The sequence below is a fragment of the Trichogramma pretiosum genome, unplaced genomic scaffold (assembly GCF_000599845.2).
Source record: "Trichogramma pretiosum strain Unisexual culture from Peru unplaced genomic scaffold, Tpre_2.0 scaffold4, whole genome shotgun sequence".
Lineage (NCBI taxonomy): Eukaryota > Metazoa > Arthropoda > Insecta > Hymenoptera > Trichogrammatidae > Trichogramma > Trichogramma pretiosum.
This window is the reverse complement of record NW_019641688.1, coordinates 3,144,753-3,164,079: the sequence shown is the minus strand read 5'-3', so window position 1 is coordinate 3,164,079 and position 19,327 is coordinate 3,144,753. Positions and strand designations below refer to the sequence as shown.

The following is a 19,327-nucleotide window of genomic DNA, read 5'->3' as shown; positions in this document are numbered from 1 at the left end:
TGGCTTCTAGTGTTGATAAAATACTAATTTTCTCAAAAATTGGCACATTTTGACGTGTATATAAAGTTGTACGCAATTTTTCAAAATTCTGCTCCGCTTAGGTGGACGAGAGTACTTTTCTGAAGATTTTGAGACCCCATAGATCAATATTGATGAAAAACTCTTTTCAAGATCATGCGGCAAGTGATTTATAACACAATATTTCGTCTTATGAAAAAAGTGATGTAATTGGTATTTCAGAGCTTGGGTAGAAGTTGTTTTTCGTCAATCTGGTGTAGAATGAACATATTTTACTATCACAAAAAAAAAATTTCCACTATTTCGATTCATATAGCTATTTTTAGCTGAAGCTGAATTTAAGCTTTTAACACAGGTCGGTCCCCTTAATAAGAATGTGATAAACGATGCGGGGAATAAATTTTCGCTAGCGTAGAATATTGATACGTGAGGCTTATACAAAAATTGTTTAATAATTTCATAGTAGTACATTTTGAACGATGACGAAATCAATCATTAGTTGTTATTGGTCGTACTCGAGAGTTTATTCACACTTACGCGGTCGTTTTGATCATTATTATTAATATGTCAAATGAAAAAAAGTCCAGTCATTCTCGCAGTTAAAGCTCTGCCGATACATAAATATCTACGAAACATTAAATTCGCGACCGCACAGAGTATGATTTATCGTCGTTACGCGGGTCAGGAAAATATACCTGCAGCATAAAATAGGCACTTTCTCGACCCTCGATATCCTATTTTTCTTTTTTTTTCGCTCCGGATAATGATGGAAAATCTGTCGACACACGAAGAATGCCCGAGAGCGCTGACTTAACCGTGTTCGTGCATTTATGGGCGTGTGTGTCGGATGTGTGTGTGTGTGTGTGTGTGTGTGTAAATGCACGTGTGCATCCATTTGCCAGGGCTAAGTTGGCAAACCGAGCACGTTTGTCCGCTCGATTTTGACTGTACCTCACTCGGCTCTTTTTTTTTTTTGGTCCTCGTATGAGTCGATGCTGTTTTGCCGAATTGAGTGCGTGATATATTACACACGCTCACGAATGAACGTGGCCGCGCAGATTAATTTTTTTTTCGCCAGCATAAACATGCACCGCCGATTTCCAAATACATGAATTATTCAATCCGGTGGAAATCATAAACGTGCCCGATGATGGGTTCGAAAAACCATTAAACTCGTTATCTTTGAAATTTCATCTTTTTTTGTTATTAGACTCTGCAAATGCATTTATATACAAAAGTTTTAACGATAAACAACGACAGAGATTTTAATTATACGATTACGCATGCTCTAGTAGTATTAAACGTGTAAAATAAATTACGCTAATTAACAAGTAAAAGTTCGATGGTCGGGGGGAACAACTAAGACGACGAGGAGACGATTTCGGCCGGTACTTGGAAGCACGTGACTGACGTCCAGTCGTTCATGAGCGCCCAGTAGACCGTCGTCGATATCTGCAATAATAAATTATTATTTATTTTATCGTTAATTTAATTATTATTATAAAAACTGCCAGAAAGTAATGAGTCATCGATCTCACCGATGGGTAGTAGCTTTTGATTGGGAAAGAGTCCTTGTAGATGTAGTCGACTCCCTGGGCGAGCGGACAAGCGACCTTCTGATCCGTCTCGCTGGCTAGGTAAATTTTATCACAGATGTCGGATCCGTCGACGCCGATGAACGGCAGCGTGATGCCGAACAGCATGGACGCCTGGACGGACAGCTTTAGGCTGTGCACGTCTTGTTCCGGCGTAAATCTGTACAGAATGTTCACGTCCGTGCCCTTTTTCAGCTGGCACGGCGGATCCTCGCAATCGGCGATCTGCACCGTGTCGTCCTTCAGCGGCTCGTCTGTTTTGCAAGGATCAGAGGCGTTAGTTCGGCTTTTTGTCGAAACTTTTAACAAGATTATTTGCATCGCTGTCGAAAACTTACTGCTTTCGCAATGTGTGACTTTGGTGGCTCTGCTGACTACGACGATTAAGGCCAAAACCAACAGTCCGAGGCAGATCCTCGCCATCTTAGACTGCGAGCTTTGGGTAGCGAACGATGGAATTTCTCTTGAATATTTCTTTGAATGTTTGCGTGTCCTTATAAAAGCTCATGCGCAAACGGCTGATGACACGAGGCAATCAAGTCGAAAACCACCGAGTAAACATGTCGTGAAGTTGCGCAATACTGCAAGTTATCAATAAAATGTATTTATTATTTCAAGCACTGCAAAAGGTGTCAAGATGAGTCTGTAGGTTAGCGGAGGCATTTGTTCGATTCAGTTTCGTCGAGCGCTTGTTATAAAATGCGTCAAATCTGAAGCTTCGTGTGTGCGAATTATTTTTTAGTAGGTGTATATCCAGAAACAATGCAAAAAACAGTGGCTACGGACTGATTTTTATTAAAATTTTATTGCCAAGTTTTATTGAATTCGTGTTCAAGCCATAAAAAAACGTATTAGCTACCGAAATGACAATAGTGTTGTTAGTTTTGATTGGAATTTTGCAAGTAATTGGCGTAAAGAAATCGAGCCTTTAACTATTGATTTTTCATAAATTCTGGTGTGTAACGTTATTTATTTTGGATTGTTTCACAAATAAAAATTTATTAATTAAAATAATCTCACTTCGAAAAAGATCTCAATAAATGATAAAAATACACTTTTTAAAATATAAACGTTTTTATTAACTATTTATAGAAAAACTTATTTTTACAATATACTACAATATAAAAATTATTATAAATTATGCGAATTAAGCGATGTTAGCTGCCACTTGGAAGCACGAGACAGTCTTGTAAGAGTTTTTCAAAGTCCAATAGACAGTGGTGGAGAGCTGAAATGTATTAAGTTTTAAATTATAGTAAAAAATTAATGTAGATTTTTTAAAAATGAGATTAAATCAATCGTATTTGCACTTACGGATGGGTAATAGCTTTTAATTGGGAACGAGTCCTTGTAAATGTATTCGACGTCTTTAGCCAAGGGGCAAGCCACTTTCTGGCCGTTATCAGCGCGATAGATTTTGTCACAAATTTGAGAACCATCGACGCCGACGAATGGTACCTTAATTCCGAACATCATGGATGCCTTGACGGCGACTTTCAAGCTTTCGACTTTTTCTTTGGGTGTAAATTTGTACTGGATAGTAACATCGGTATTTTTCTTTAGTTTGCATGGTGGTGCTTTGCAGTCACCGATTTGAACCATATTTGGATCTTGAATTTTGCCTGTAGAAAATGATACGTCGGAGTTAAATTCCATGTTAAAAAAACAGAGAAAAAAAATTTTTTTTAAGGGTGAAATATTTGATAAAACTCACCATTTGAGCAATGTTTGGTGTTGGTTGCGGTTGCCACTGCGGCGAACAAGGCCAAAGCCAACAGTACGAGGTTCATTCTTGCCATTTTTACTTGAGAGATTTTTACTGATGATCTTCTCGATTGAGCTCACAACTGAAAGTGATGATAATCCGATTGGGTTACTCGGCTATATATACTACTTATCGAAGCTCCGCAAATTCGGGGACAAAAGAACTATTAATTACGACAATATTGTCAAAAACCAAAACCGAAGATATGAAAAAATGTCAAAACGTCATTTAGCGTGTGAATATATAACTTACTGTATTAACGTGTTTGCCGATCGTTAGATTATGATGTTTGATTAGTGTTAGACGAGACACAAATTGATTGATAAGCTTTGAATAGCTGCCCAACTTTGTTTTCTTAGCAAATAGATAAAATGATATGGGTAACTGATTCAACCGTTTTAATTTTGCCTAATCTCAGCTGCATGAAAATTAATTATACATTCTGTCGATAATTTATGTTATTTCAAATTCGAATAAGTTTATTAAACAAAAATATTTGAGTGACATTCGTTGATCATTTCACTTACCTTAAAGTCTTCAAATCTCAGGAAGTAACAATTGACAAACCAAATACACGTGTGTTTTAAAAATTAAAAAAGAGAAGAAGAATTTTTTTATCTGAATAAACGTTTCACTATGTAAATTTAATCGTATGTACCTTATTAAAAAATTAATAAAGTAAATATCGAAGCGAAGTGACAATCAATTAATCATCTTATTGAGCTTTGGGGTAATTTCATGGTGGTTTACTACCATATAGTCGACGATAGTTTCGCCAAATAGTGTGACAATTATCTTATCACGGGTTTTTTTTTGCAAATTTTAGATTATAGTAGTTTTATCATTTAGTTCAACGTCCGGAATATTTTCATAAAATTTTTTAGTCTAAATCCAATGTATATTATCTGTATCGATTACTCGCGATAAATATCCATAACGACAAACAAAGATTGCAAAGTTTTTCCATTGATGTTTTTTATTGGCTACTAATTCATGATTAATTCGATAGTGAATCATTCGAAAACTATGAACGAAAAATGAGTAAGCTCTGAAAATAATTTGCGCGATAGCTTTCGCTTTGTACATCCTACTGCGAGTATACATTTACAAGATGCGCTAGGGCAAGTTCACTCGCAGCAAAAATATCCGTGTACTTAACATTTTGAGTAGTAGTTGGGGCATGCCAGTCTTTGGTTAGGTGCGCGCATAACGTTTTCGCGCCTGTTTTTACGAGCCAGTAAAATGCCATTCGGGGAGCAACATTCAGCTGGCAGATACTATGCGGCTCACGCCTCGAAGAATTTTTATGCGCGTTATAATATCTAACGATGGTCTCCCAGGCATCTTGTCTCCTGGCTCGAAGGAGTATGCACATAATGCATACGCGATGCTCGCGTCGACACATTCACGATTTTCGCGCACATGCGAATGTTTTCTTTTGTTCTCGGCTGCCTTATAGTCAGCCTTGGCGGCGCAAAGGGCAATAGAAATGGCCTTGGCGATAGGCTATGAAAATTGGGTCGATCACGTACATCATTTCAGTCAATCGCGACGTCGAAACAATAGCCCGTGCTGACTTTTGCTAAACGTGCTCGATGCAGCCAAACGGCAATGGTTGATTTTTTTTGGCTCGTCTTTGTTATTCATGAACAGCAGCCGCGCACTTAGACAAACATAAACACGAGCGAAGCAGCAGTAGCTACATCAACAACAGCAGCTTTCCTCCGTCGCACATACACGATGTACACGCGTACGTGTACGCGTATAACAGCCATATATATATTTGCGACGACATTGCCATCGGCATTTGCAAACGACCGATAATGAAAATAAATAATGTATCGAGTTGGCGTACGGGATGTATTAACGCACAAACCTGTGAAACATCTGTGACTCGCGCATATAAATCAGGAAAAATACCGTATAACAACGAAGATTAGTAACTATATGCACCGTGCATCACTGCAAAAATATATTTTACTGTCGTAATGATGTAAATGTCTGGCAGTCATTCTGACGTAACTGCTATCTCAAATGAATCGTGATTTTGAAGATTTTTGATTTGTACCAAAGAAAAAAAAAAAAAAAAGAACGAAACTTACACGAAAAGCTCGACTGCAAGCGTCGACAGCATCATTACTAAGTCGAGCAAAATTTTTGGCGCGCACCGCGAATACCTTGCCGCGCACGACTGTGTGCGTGTGGTGCATACATACGGTAAGCGGAGCTTGCAGTAGTGGCAGCGACGGCAGCTTGCACAGGAGGTGTCGGCGCGACGAGCACTTAACGACTGTACGTGTGAATATGTGTGCGAGAGTATGTGCATCGCCGCTGGCCACGCGAGGAAAATTATCATTGCACCTCGGCCCTCCGTGTGCACGAGTGCATGTGTGTGTGTGTGTGGGTGTGTGTGTGGATATGTGCGGGTATACGCGTACGTACGCGCAGCTTGACCTTAATACGTACTGGACACTTTTCCACAAGGGCTCGTTGTTTTTCGTTCATTTTTTTCCTCTTTTCTTCGTCGCGCTGGTTTAATGAGTCGCGTAACCGAGTAAGGTGATTATTTTTTACCCAAATTTACGATTAATTCCTTATTAAAAACTTTCGACTATTTTTTTTCATCATTCTCTCGGCTGTGACTCGAATGCGTATAAATATGTAAAACAATATGTCTTGAATAGTTGATGGTCCGCGACCAACGTTGTTGTTCGCGTTGTTGGCGAGGCCTCATCGAGTTGTCATACGCAATGTACGCGCTCGAAATTGTCCATCTGTATTCTCTCGTCGTAGAATAGTCACGGCTGCAGGCGAGTATATAAATAAATATACGTTATGTTTGCACATTTTATACGCGCCAGTCGAGTTTCGATTGTGCGGACGTGTTTGTGTGTTTATGCTGTACCGTACAGCGCGCGCGCGCGCGTACAGTTGTTGCGAAAACTCGCTATTTTATTCAAACTCACCCGCAAGAGTCCAAAAGTCTCTTGCCTGCGTTCCAGGGCGTACTTTCAGAAACGCAGTGGCAACTACGACAAAAAAATGTTTCTCCGTTTGCATGTATAAATGGGTTTCGAGGGAGTATTTTGTCCTGAAAGATTACACTGCGAATGATCATTATTATACGTGCGGATAAGTTTATTTGTTCGTTTTGCGCATTACGTGAGCGATACATTTACAATTTATATTACATCGTCGAGCGCGTCTCGATACGTCCGGGACGATAAAATACAGCAATGAGGAATTTTTGATGTTGCCAATGACTTTTATCATATTCGATCATTACGAATTGGTTACGTCGTTTGCAAAAAAATAATCACTGAAAAAATAAATGCGCAGGATAAATTATATGTCGCACGTCGGAAGCTGTATCGCGTGTCTGTTTTTAGCACGTAAAGCTCGAGAGCGGAGCATGGACAAAATCCTTCATTTTCATAAACATGTTTTGGTCACGTTGAATAAATAACGAGCCATACGCTTTGAAAATGAACGTTCAATTACACGTGGACCGCAGTCGTAAGCGTGTGACAGTCGCCGCGCGCCCACACATACACGCACGCATGTGTATATTTTATGTATCGTAATCGTAACACGTTCCCAAGCTCACGTGTACATAGATGGCGTCGATATTTATACATTTTATTACCGATATGCGCGTTTAATCATCTTTCGCGCGCGGGCGTATTTATATGGCTCGCAGTGTACGCGCGGAACAATAAAATACTTGGCAAGACTCGGCCCGCGTACAGTGCGGGGACATTTAAAATGCGCACGTGCGTGTATATATAAGTCGGTGTAGTACTGTGCGTTATATATGCGCGCGTTATACACACGCAGGCTGGAAAATTCGTAAATTACGCGAACGCAATTGCACGTCGATGGGAACTGGTGTGCTGCTGCTGTGTTTTTGTGCGGCATCGCGCCTGCACGAGTACGCGTACGATAATTCGTTTTATGGATATGTGTATTTGTGCGAGAGCATAGCGAACAATCGGGGAAGTATATAGCTTCGATGGCTCGAGCGGGGGCAAAAAAGCCGCAAACAGTTCGGAGTATGGCCCGTTATAGAAAAGTGCAATGGATCTACAAACATTGCGCCAACGCACACGTTTTTTTTTACAAGTTATAGATATACTAGTAATTATTACAGCTCGTCAAGGAGGGAAATTTTGAAGCACCGGAGAGAAAAAAAAACTCTCGCCCGCAGCGTGCCGTTAATTGCGTGCATGTGTACGCAGGGGCACGATACGCGCACCAGTCGTTCGAACTTGACCGAATTCGCAGCTTGCACCGTAGCCGCCGCCGCCGCGAGTAACGCGGTGCAACGATGCGCCGTGGCAGGCCGATCAGACGCGCGCGCGATGAATTCCGTCATCGCACATAATAGTCGCTCATTTTCCTGTTTTATCAATCGGAATCGTCATAATCAGCGTGTGTCAACCTACATTCATATCAAGCAAGCATAAGACACAGAGGCTCTCTCGTGTATAACGCGTTATACGTGTGACAAACGCTCTCAAAACGTCGTTTAAGTCGAACACACATACTCTCGCACTTGCTCTCTCTCTCTCTCTCTCGTACAAGTGTCGGCTGCTTGAACAATCGGCGAAGAAACATCGCAACTACTCGCAAACTCGTCGCAATCATGCAGCAGATTAAAAATGTTGAAAGCGGTGAAAAGAGAATAAGGAGAAACGAAGAAGGTGAAGAGTATGTGAGAGAGAAAAGGCCAAGTACATGCATGCAAGTGTGTTATAACACGAATATATATGTGAAAAAGAGTGAGAGAGAGCGAGCTGAAATATCAAAAAAGCCCCGGAGGGAGTTATAATTACTCGTGAAGTAGTCGTCGCGCGCCCGCTTTTATGACAGATTTTTTCCGCCTTGGAGGTTTTTTTTGCCTTCTTCCTCGGAGAGCTGCGCGCTAACCCATTATCATGATGATTATGAAGCTTTTTTTTCCTCTCCTCTCGCTGCACCTACGTACGTTTTATACTGCGGAGCGAGCCGCGCACACACTCACCTTTCGGCGAATTTCGACTATTTTGCTGTGCACGGCACAACACACAAGCATAGACACACACGCGCACTTGAGCGCGCACCGCGTGCACACTGTGTAACACACAGAGGTAGGTATAAGGTACAACACACGAGGATAGGAGCGCGGCGCGCAAAGTATTCGCGCGTGTGTCTCGAGCCTCTCTCTCGCCGCACACAAGTTGGTATTTCCTTTTTGTACATAATGCGCCGATTATTCAATCTTGACACTTTTGTCGCGCGAGCCACACGATGTACGTATGTATAATCTACCGCACTGCACACGTATATATGTATGCATGTGCGCTTTACTACGTACATTAATAGATCGCCTCGATGTATGTATGTATTGCGCGTCAAGCATCCACGTACCAGTGTTTTCCGTAATCTCGAGCTCGAACTTTTGTTCTCCTGCCGTCGAGAGCGAAACTTTTTACAAAAATCTCCGAAAACTCTCATGTAACGAAAAAAGGAAAAAGCAACAAAAAAAAAAATACATTTTCTTCGCGAGTAATTGCAGTTTCTCTCGTTTCGAGCTCGCGCGGAAAATATTCATCGTAACGGTAAGCGCTACTCGTAATAAGCATATCGGATAAGCAGAGCGCGAAAAAAAGTGCGTACCTATAATATAACGTACGTTCGGCGGGATAACTGACGAGCGTCGGATAAAAACAAGTACCTACCGTGCAAGATAATTTCCATGCAGCACATACTTGACTATTACACGTTTATTCGTGCAGGAAGCACACGTACACATGCTCGCACTTATTGACTCGCGTACATGCGCTGACTGAAGCTGGTATCGTTGCTTCTGCTGATGCTATTGCTGCTCCGGGCCATCTCTTGCTTCATACATCGTACAACGCGCACACGTCGCAAAGACAGCTCGGCGGAGCAAGAGAGTAACGAAAGGAGCACCGACCACTAATCTACTTTGCTCGCGAACAACGACGTTCCACGCGGGGCTAGTACGTTGCGAGTCTGCCCAGCAGTTGTTGACTGCTTCGGACTGCCAGCCAGGAAAAGGGGTGGAAAATCGAGTTTAAAAGCGTGACAAGCAGCACTCCAGGCATTGATGCTCCATGCTCTTTCCTCGCTTCTTGCAAGGTATTGTATAACTTGCACGCCCTCGTACATTTACACACAGCTCTACTCGAGGTATGCGCTATGGTAACGGTTGCTTTACACCGCTCAGCCACTAATACGTTCTGCGCGTCGCATGTGCATACATTTGCGAGGAATATTACCGCGGTGGCAAATTTTCCTCGCAAATTTTCCCACGCGAAATTTTTGCTCCCTTTGCGATTATTAAAAATCCAGTTTGAAGTTACGATTCGTGCGGGCGAGTATAGTGCGAAATTGGAGCGATTCATCTGGTCGAATTTAGCCTCGGTGCGCTCTTACGAACGATTAACGTCAATTTCTAAACCTGCGTTTATATCGCGATACAGCGTGGTACGGAGCGCGTGCACGGGAAAACCCTTGCCCGATTGTAGCGAGTTAATTTCACGCTTGTTTACGCGCTCGATACTCCTCGCTCTCTTCCTCTCTCTCCCTTCGTTCGCTCGCTTGGCGCTTCGGCAGCTGAAAAAGGACCATTTCCACCTGCGGTCGCGCAAACAAGCTCGAAATATTGCCGAGCTCCGTCTTTTTTTGTCCCATTTCGCTCCGATATCGCGGGATTATCGCGTGGGCGCGCGCTAGAGAAAAAGAGAGTGCAGTTATAAATCATTGGTTTTGCTTGCGCTGCTGCGTGCGTACATGCGCGGCACATTATTGAGCCACCCTCGAATCGGAAACGCGCGCCCAGCACTCGTGAAAAGGAGGAGAAAAAAAAATATTCGAACAAAGGGAGATTACATTAAAAAGTACAATTATCGATGAATGCTGAATGAAAAAGTGCAGATTTATTCATAACGCCTACTCGTAGACCTTTTTTTCTTGTACACAAGATTCAATATTAAAATATTACGTGGAGAAGTGGTGATCTTTTAACGTTTTACATAGAACCAAGAGTGAAAATAGCTAGTAATAGTTGGGCGGCAAAATAGCGTATAACAAAGGTACATGTACAAAGAAAAGCTGAAAAAAGCTCGACGACTATCGCGCGCGCTGTTACATTTCATTCGTATACGTATGTGTAGCTGCTACCGAGGCCTGTCACATATTCCACGCGGCAACATAAATCACACTCGCAATTTTTTCGCCGACTATTCGCTGACTGGAAGATGTCCCCCGCTGCTGTACATCCGAATCGCTCTCCGTCGTTCTTCTTACCAGCGGTGGCGAGCTGGTGGTGGTGCTGCTGCTACTGCTGTTGCTGCGGTGGTGGTGCCGTAGGGTGCGGCCGTGGCTGCGGCTACAACGCCGACTCGTTGCACGCCGTCGTACAGAGATCGACTATCTGTGACAATTTCATCGATGCCATCACCAGCGGTAGCGGCGGCGGCGGCGGCACCTCGTCTCTTCCTTGTTTTTCTCGACAATATATGGACGCTCGATACGAGAAAGAAATAAATGAATTCCACGGCGCTTATCAGACTGAAGCCAATAAATATGCCACAAATGCCACCTATGTTGCCTGCGCTCCGGGAAACCGACAACAGCAGCAGCACCAGCATCAACAACAAAAAAATCGAGCCAAAGTTAATTGCCGCAACTGGATTTGAAATTTCGCTCCCCCCTCCCCCCCGTTAATCTCATTTTCTCTAAACTTTTCCTCTCCCCCGGTCCCTTACTTTTTTTTGTTTTTCTTCCCGCAAGCATACAAGCTTTGTCAAGTTTTCTCGACGAGTAAACGGTGAATTATTCAAGCGGCCGAAGGCAAAACTCGCGCGCGCGCGGTATCATCGCGCAGCTGTCCCATAATCAAGCAAACGATATGCAAAAAGTTTGTCTCGGCGCTTGGCGAGCGACGCGAGTAAACCAGTGTCGGAACGCAAGTTGAGCGATAGTTATTACAAGCGCGTTTTGTCCGTAGAATGAGAATGGAAAAGTTGCGCGCGCGGGCGCGATTAGCATATTATACGATAAAGCCTCGGTCGCGCGACGATAAGCGTCGGAGGCGCGCGGATATTTTATTCCCAATGATAATTTAGCGAGGATGAATCTCTTTAGTCAGCGATGCGGCAAATATTTTATAATTGAAATATGCCTATGCGAACGAAGGGCTTAAACCCCCCCCCCCNCCCCCCCCCCCCTGCGCCAATAAATCGATAATATGCTGGTTATTAATTAGTTTTTACCGTACGACGTGTAGGGAAGTTTGGGCTCGCCTCGGCCGCGACTGAAATTCACCCACAGGTACAATATAATAAATGGCGCGCGATATCGATTTATCTATGGTAAAGTCAGACCCGAGACGGCTTGTACACGATGCCTATGTAAGAACCGGGGTCACCTCGGGCAACGCTCAATTTCGCTGCAAAATTATTAACCGAATCACTTTTGTTGCTTAAAGTATTACATCTCTCCTTTTTTCCTCTTTTTTTCAGGCTTCTACGTTTTGCGCTTACCATTAATCACCGGTCCCAAAGCTGTACCCTTTTACAATCGCGTCAGGCTTTGTTTTCCAACTTTGATTCTTAGATTTTTTACGTTTTTCCTTCTTTTTTCGTAAGAATGTGAGGTTATTTCAGCGAAACGATATTTCATCGGATATAGCACGCAAAAGCACGCGGAGAAATAGTTGGCATATTACTTACTCAACAGTTCATACCAATAGTAGGCGATGTCTTGCTTGAGACGCACAGTTCCGTATTTGGAGAAAAATATGTGCACCAGACTTTGATTTACGATGTTGACGTCTCTCCTATAATTGCGATATTTTGTGTTTCGATAAATGAAAGATACGCCTCGCTGTACACATATTTAAGCATTATAATAACCATATACGTGACTCACAGAAAGGAAATTTGCGAGCTCGTCTTTTCGAGCTTTACGCTCGAAGTCGTCAGGTAATAGTGCACATCGTCGCAGGACGGGTAGCAATTTTTACAGCGCAACGACCACGACTCGTTGCTAATGAAATTAAATGTTTTTGCCTCGTCGTCGTCTTGTTTCATGTTATGCGGCAGGACAGACCACCATTTGGCTGAAGCGTGGACAAATAAGCGATGATAGATTCGAATTTTTATGAGTTTCGAAGGCAAACAATAGACGAGCGCGATTACTCACAATTATATTTTTGCAAACATTTTACATCGGATGTATTACAAACTCGTCGCCAATCTGTGGAAATAAATGCATATTAATTTTTTACGTATTACTTGACAAAAAAAATATTTGGAAGCACAAGTGCTTATGAAGAATCAACTTTTTCACCTATATGAATCTAAAAGTCGTAAGTTATTCGCGAACACGAGCACGCGTACGCGCGAGTTGATCGAAAAATGTACTGCAAGATCGATCCAATTGATGCGCGCAAATCGCATAATGTCAAATCGAGTCTTGTATACAAGGGGGTTCTCATCCATAGCAGCCACACACGTTCGTTCATGTGTGTATATATGCATGCGCGCCAGTCAAAGAGGTCACAGCGGCGCGCGTATATACATTTACTCAAACTCGTTACGAAGTGCAGTAGTTGGGAAAAAGAGAAGAGGCGAAAAAACCCACGATGAGTTTTCTCTTCTCTTCTCCTTTTTTTTCAAAGCGCACATAACTCGATAGTAGTTCGAACTAAGGTAACACAAACTAAATTCACTCGTTACTTGTGTATGTTTATAGGCAGCATCTTGTGCTAGCCGTATTTATACGCCTTGTTCTCGACGAGTCGACTTTTTTTACTACTTAGCATTAATATAAGTGAGACGAAGAAATTCAATTAGAAATGCGCCAACGAATCTATGCATATATGTGAACAAAAGTTTAAAAGATCTATAGTATATAGCTGCTCTATTGGATGTTCCAGGGATATATTCTTACCACCAGAAGCAGAAAGTTAAGCATGAAAAGATATATAGAGAAAGAGAGAGAGAACCGGAGAAAGGCACATAACGTACAGACAGAGCAGAAAGAGAGGAATTAGTTCGCTACTCGTTTCTATCGGGGCTTACATTCTTTATCTATTGGATGCTCGCACTGAAATTCCTTTGACTGGTTTCACCCTCGCTGTATATAACGTATATACCCAAGGTAAAGTCGAAAAAAAGGATATCGCTGCGGCTACACAGATGCGAGTTAGCTTTGCACTTTCGATCAGGCTCGAACTTGCTACTCGCTATAAAAAGCGACTGAACTAATAATCAGCAAGTTGAGAAGTGATATCTTGTATCCGGTCATTTTCTAGTACAATTCAGACAAATAATTACAATTTTTGTCAATGATAAAAACTTGAAAATTGCTCTCGAGGTTGATAGAGTCCAACAAGAAATTCAAAAAAAAAGTTTAAACGTCGCAAAGTTGAGTTAAATAGTAGTCGTTAGAAAAATCACTTCAGATACATCTCGAGCACAACTAAATACAATATATTTTCATTATTTCATTTTAAAAACACTTGCGCGACTGGAAATAAGTTCGTTGAATGATTGTATATTCTACTGAGCCATTTCGATCGTATTAAAACATGCCCAAACGTTTATAAAACTTGATTAAAAGTGGCCGAATATTGGGTCGAGCTCGAGTAGTATTCGTAGAGTCACCCTACGCTTCAAGATGAGCTGCAATGATTAAAGCAATTCAATTTTCGAATTTATGTGACGTTTTTAATTTGATCGAACACGCTTTTTTCTGGCAAAATCGAAAGTAATCCTTTGAGTGGTAGCAATTTTTTTCGAAACGTACGCATTTTTGCTGATGAAACAGCCGTTCTTTGAGTGCAAAAATGTCATTAGATTTATTGTACTGATTTATTTATGTACCCACTGCGTAATGCAGCGTACCGAGGTCATATTAATCGTGTAAAAATGATTAATTCGCTGTTTAATCTACAATGCGCGCGTCGATGCCCAAAAGCAACATAACAAACGTGTTTTTTTACATGCCGTATCGATTTTAATACTCGCGATAAAACGCGACCGTCCGTGACTATGATTAACTTATTCATCCAATGTATGCGTCCGAGTTCATCGAATTTACATAAACAAAATCCCAAAAAAAGAGCACCTCGTTGAGGATAAAAAAACGGATGACAGTTGCACGTTCGCCAGACGTCGTCGACTTTGCACTCGACTATGCAGTCGCTGTACGTGTAGCCGTCGTAAAGAGCCGATATCTCGTCGGGGAAAATGCACTTCCGGTCGTGCACGTCGAAGCGACGAACTGACGGCTCGCTATAAAACGAGACGGCGTCGAGGGTCAGGTAATTTTCGGTGCCCGGCGAGATGAGGGCTTCGGAAACTCCGCCCGACGTGTTGTCCGGATAGTCGCCCGAGTTGAAGATCATGATCTGCGAAGATTTAAGTAATTAGATGGACGTTTTTTACTGCGCGCGAGATGACCGTAGCTTATACGGCGTATACATTACTTTCCAGCCGTTAAGAGGCAAGAACGGAAAAAAGTAATCATCCAAAAGAGGTTCCAGTAAGAATGTCAAACCGTTGATCACACCAAGTTTTTCGATTTTGTATTGCTCGTGTTTTGGCAGGCTTTCTATCGGAGGAGGTCTGTGACGCGAAGAAAAATGTTAATTATTAATTTGGCTCGACTCGCTAAATCATTAATTACCTGTGTAAATCATCTCTCTCGCGAGCATAATTAAAAGTGCAGCAGAATCCGTTCTGAGTCTTTCTAAATGAAAAGAGCTCCGAGCAGTTTTTCGTTTCGTACCGAAAACTACATTTGCTTATTACTTCGTTGCATTGTGGTGTCAACTGTGTAAAAGAGATCGATCATTTTTCTTCACCTCTTCCAAATGTTGTTAAAATTATCTCTTGTAATTACCTCTTTCATAAGTTCGGTTATAACGTCTTCCTGGTCGGTAAAGTATAATCTTAGAATTTGATCGAGTTGATTCTTGTCGTCGGGTTTGAGATTAAAGGTCGACATGTAGAGATTTCCAAGTTGACGCAGCAGCACAAAAATACGACTGGTCGGTAAATCAGTGATCTTCGATTTGGCTCTTTTCTCACAAAGTAACAAATATAAAACAACATGTTATTACGGGAAATAAATCTTTCCTACAATAATGTTAAAGTAAACAAAATTAAAAAGCATCTCTGGTCTGTCTCTATCCTTCTTAGCTTCTTCGCATTACATAAATCAAAAGTCCAATTTGATATTTTTTACCCCTCCATCCAGAAGCGATTAATCATTCCCGTAGCTGGGCGAGCTACAGAAACTCTTATAGCTACACGGCAGCTAGCGGCAAAGGCGCTGCTATTTTTTCTGCTTATTTTCATTTTTTTGTAATGGAATTCTCTCTCTCTCTTACTCTATACATTTTTTGGCACTCTTATGAGTTAGCTAATAATGCAGGGAGAGAGTAAGCGAGAGAGAGAGAGAGAGGGTGGCAGGGAGGGAGAGAGGGAAGGAGACACACAATGCGCTTATAGCTGCCTTGTATATATAAGCAAGCCCACGGAAGCAGAACTGGAACACCTGCCGAGCTCATTGTTACTCCGTGATTTACTTTGCTATAGTACCGCAGCGCCGCAACTGTACTAGCAGCAGCATCACCACCAGCACCACCACTGCCAACGCATACGTATACGCGTATACATACGTAGGCAGACTGAGGGTGCGAAGCGTAAACACGCGGATACGAGAAAATGTTCGCTGCGATATGTATATAAGAGTGCATTGTACGTATAATGCTCGAGGGCTAAGAATACGTCTCGAGTTATTATGCCTGCATGCCTAGTAATGAGCTGCAGCAAGCGCGAGCTCGCGTGCAATCATTATGTGGAGCTCGCAGCCGACGATTTGCCACCCTTGCTAGCTGGTGTGTAGTAATTAATAATATACCGATCGTTTTTTATCGCAAACTCTTACATTTTTTCGGCTAATTTCATGGCTGCTCTTCGGCTTATTCGATTGATGCTGCAGACTGACACGCCTGTGAGCAAGTGAAATTTTCATCAAAATTTTAACGCTTCGAAGGCTTTCGATGTCAAAATCAAAAGCTTCGTGTACCGGGTAAATCGAGTAATTGGGAAGGATAATGATCCGAGTCGACGACGGTCACTACCGGCGAGTTTTTGTAATCCTGCAAGACGGTCCAAACGATGGCACCCAGCGTGTAAACCATCAGCAGGTGAAAGGCTATCCACAGCAATCTGCATCACGTCAATGGTGTGTGCATGAATCAAAGGATAAACAAGCGGTAATATGTACGTTATAATGACAAGGGTGTAATTGAAAATGGCCAAAAAAAAGACGTGCTTTAGCTCTCGCAATCAAAGCGCGAATATTTAAACGCATCGTCGATGACGGTAATCGATACGCTTGTTCAACGCGTATATATATTAATCAGAGTTGCACGCGCGCATTATGCAGCTCAACCAGACGATTTTCCTCCGAAAAGCCAACATGGCACTTGAAATAAATTTACGGAGAAATTGATTTCGCGTATTACAGTGTAAACGAGAACGCCGCGCGCGCGCGGAGCAGTTTCCAGTGATCAAACAAAGCTCCTCTTATGATTCCGTGTAAACAACATTATCTCCCATTCCGCGCTCGAATCGATACACGTGTATACGTATAATGGAAGGTTCCGCATTACGGTTATCGATATCAAAAGTAATTTTCCATTCGTCTACCTGCTCGTGTATTTATTATTTAATGTGCCATTTATAATAATTTTATACAAATGCAACGCTGAAACTGTATACCTCTCGAAGCGGGTGCGCTTGCGCTCGGTTATGTATTTGTAGCCCGTGAGGCTGGAGTTATCGCAGCAGAATTTGAGCTGCTCCAGCAAGATGTTCTGCACCGGCTCATCATTGGGCTCGAGTTTCGCTGAATCATCCTTCGTCCATGCGATTTTGACTCGTCGATTTTTGCCGTCTCGCGAGCTCGACGATGGCTTTTCCCTCTCCGCGATCGCACCGCTCAGGCTTTCGATTGTCTCGGGCATGTCGAGAACCGACAAGTAGTTATTTCGTCCGAGCTGTGGAAATTCAGGAGACTCAGGCGTAAAATGTAAATAAATAATTGGCGAGTCTTTTGGGATGCAATAAATATCATACATGCCTTTTGATCCTCGTTAGCTCTCGTACGAGCTTAAGAGTATGTGCAGCACCGCATAATACAAAAAGAGTAATGATTGCAAACTTGCACAAAGCACATAAGAGGATTGAGCTGTTGGCTTCATTTTTTTTCTCGTAATTCTAATCGAGCCTACATTTTTTATTGATTCACTGAAACTCTGCACGATGCTCATAAAAGAAGTTTAGTTTGCATTATGTTGGAACGAGAAAAAAAACTATATTATACAGTTTCTCGCGAGTTAGTTGAAATACTTTCTCGAATAAATTGTATTACGTCGGGTTCCAGGCGCGGAGGGCTATGGCAAAACCATACTCGCGTTATATATCCTTCACTTCAATAACACTTACATTTCTATCAGCTCGAAGCTTCTGTGAAATTTACAGTCTCTCGCTCTCTCTTTTAGTAATGTGCTAAAGCCGCTTTCAACTGAACATCATCGTTTTTACTATATACTCTGCTGCGTAGTCGTTCGTAATGTCGTGTTCGAGCTTCGCTATTTTTTTTTCATGCCGAGCGATACCATCTCTCACTCTATCTCCTATAATAATGTTCGAAAATCGCTACACGACCTTGAGCTCTCCTCTTACTTATTCATTAAGGTCAATTTGATAATTTTTTTTTCTGCGTTGGGCATCGGTTGTTTGACTCTATCGGAACTGCAAATCAAATGAGTTTTTCTTATCGTAACGTCCGATCGACGCTTATATTCGACGTTGTTTGACAACGCTTGTACAAAACAGCACTGTATCATAACGTGACTTTATTTTACAATTCATACTATTAGAAAACAGAAAAATAGTGTAGAAAAAAATTCTAGCTAAATTACGCGATTTTCCTCTCACTCGGGTGCATACTTGGGTGATATAAATATATAGTAGCAGCTCTGGTAGGTATATGGGGTGATATTTTCGCATAAAGTTCACATCGAGGTGCGGCTCGCGTCAAGACTATCATGCATAAACCATAAAAAAAACTTTATGATCGCCGTTGCAGTAGGACGAGCTGACATGCTATATGTACGTGTGTGTTTTACGTACATGTATAGCAATGGAGCTTGCGCGCTTCGGCACAGGTAAATAGACTTTCTGCGCGATGCATATGCACGCGGGGCTGCAATCATACGATGGAGACGTTTATAACGTGATGCCGTAAAAGTTACTCATATATGTGTGTTTAGGGCCAAAGGCCAAAGAATGTATATCGTGCATCGCGAGCTTTCGGCTGAGAGAAAACAAAGAAGATTCAAAATGATCAAAGTGTATAGCGTGAGTTGGATAAAATAAGCGTACGTCTTTTCTTTTGCTCGCCGTAACTGCAAAATGAAATAGTGTAATTGCTGCTTGAAAGAAAAATTCGATTCTCTGCTCTCAAAATTCAGAAAGTCTTCAAATAAAGCTGATCTCTTACCTTAGAAATTTGAGACTTTTCCACGAGCTCGCTAGGTATTTGCGATTTCATTCCAATTTGAAGGAGCATCTTTTTCGATCGGATTTCCATACCCTTGCCAATCTGTCTATTCTGCTTTTACACATACGCGCGCTTCGTCCGCTCACATGTACACACACGAAAGTGAACTTCAACGCATTTGTCAATTGAGAAATAACATGAATTCTACGTCTTTTATATGGAAACTTCAATCGAACATTTTCATTCGCTTTATATTTTGATGTCTTTTTTATCTATTTCTTTTACAGGTCCTTGACGACCTATACAACAATGCACATTGTCAGCAGAATTTTCTTCCTACCCCTTCTTATCTTTA

At 41.9% G+C, this 19,327-nt stretch overlaps 3 protein-coding genes across 5 annotated transcripts; all 3 read right to left on the bottom strand.

Moving 5' to 3' along the window:
- Positions 1-1,199: 1,199 nt before the first annotated feature.
- Positions 1,200-8,500, bottom strand: LOC106650615 (ecdysteroid-regulated 16 kDa protein-like). 3 transcript variants are annotated; one of them, XM_014368742.2, is made up of 4 exons: positions 8,214-8,500; positions 1,952-2,194; positions 1,557-1,867; positions 1,200-1,470 (listed from the first exon to the last, which is right to left on the bottom strand). In XM_014368742.2, exons 2-4 carry the CDS (start codon positions 2,034-2,036, stop codon positions 1,378-1,380), a joined length of 489 nt encoding a protein of 162 aa, XP_014224228.1. In that variant the 5' UTR covers positions 2,037-2,194; positions 8,214-8,500; the 3' UTR covers positions 1,200-1,377. The 3 variants fall into 3 exon arrangements, with proteins under 3 accessions (XP_014224228.1, XP_014224230.1, XP_014224229.1); XM_014368744.1 differs by lacking the exon at positions 8,214-8,500 and adding an exon at positions 5,595-5,656; XM_014368743.2 differs by lacking the exon at positions 8,214-8,500 and adding an exon at positions 5,481-5,647.
- LOC106650233 (epididymal secretory protein E1-like) lies at positions 2,761-3,791 on the bottom strand. Its single transcript, XM_014368155.2, has 3 exons — positions 3,328-3,791; positions 2,928-3,235; positions 2,761-2,841 (listed from the first exon to the last, which is right to left on the bottom strand). Exons 1-3 carry the CDS (start codon positions 3,410-3,412, stop codon positions 2,761-2,763), a joined length of 474 nt encoding a protein of 157 aa, XP_014223641.1. The 5' UTR covers positions 3,413-3,791.
- Positions 8,501-10,326: 1,826 nt separating the features above from the next.
- Positions 10,327-17,431, bottom strand: LOC106650232 (sodium channel protein Nach-like). Its single transcript, XM_014368154.2, has 11 exons — positions 17,187-17,431; positions 16,489-16,631; positions 16,348-16,411; positions 15,298-15,475; positions 15,082-15,227; positions 14,882-15,020; positions 14,521-14,803; positions 12,592-12,645; positions 12,319-12,508; positions 12,120-12,226; positions 10,327-10,996 (listed from the first exon to the last, which is right to left on the bottom strand). The coding sequence occupies exons 1-11, from the start codon at positions 17,429-17,431 to the stop codon at positions 10,689-10,691; spliced, it is 1,857 nt and encodes a 618-aa protein (XP_014223640.2). The 3' UTR covers positions 10,327-10,688.
- Positions 17,432-19,327: the final 1,896 nt, after the last annotated feature.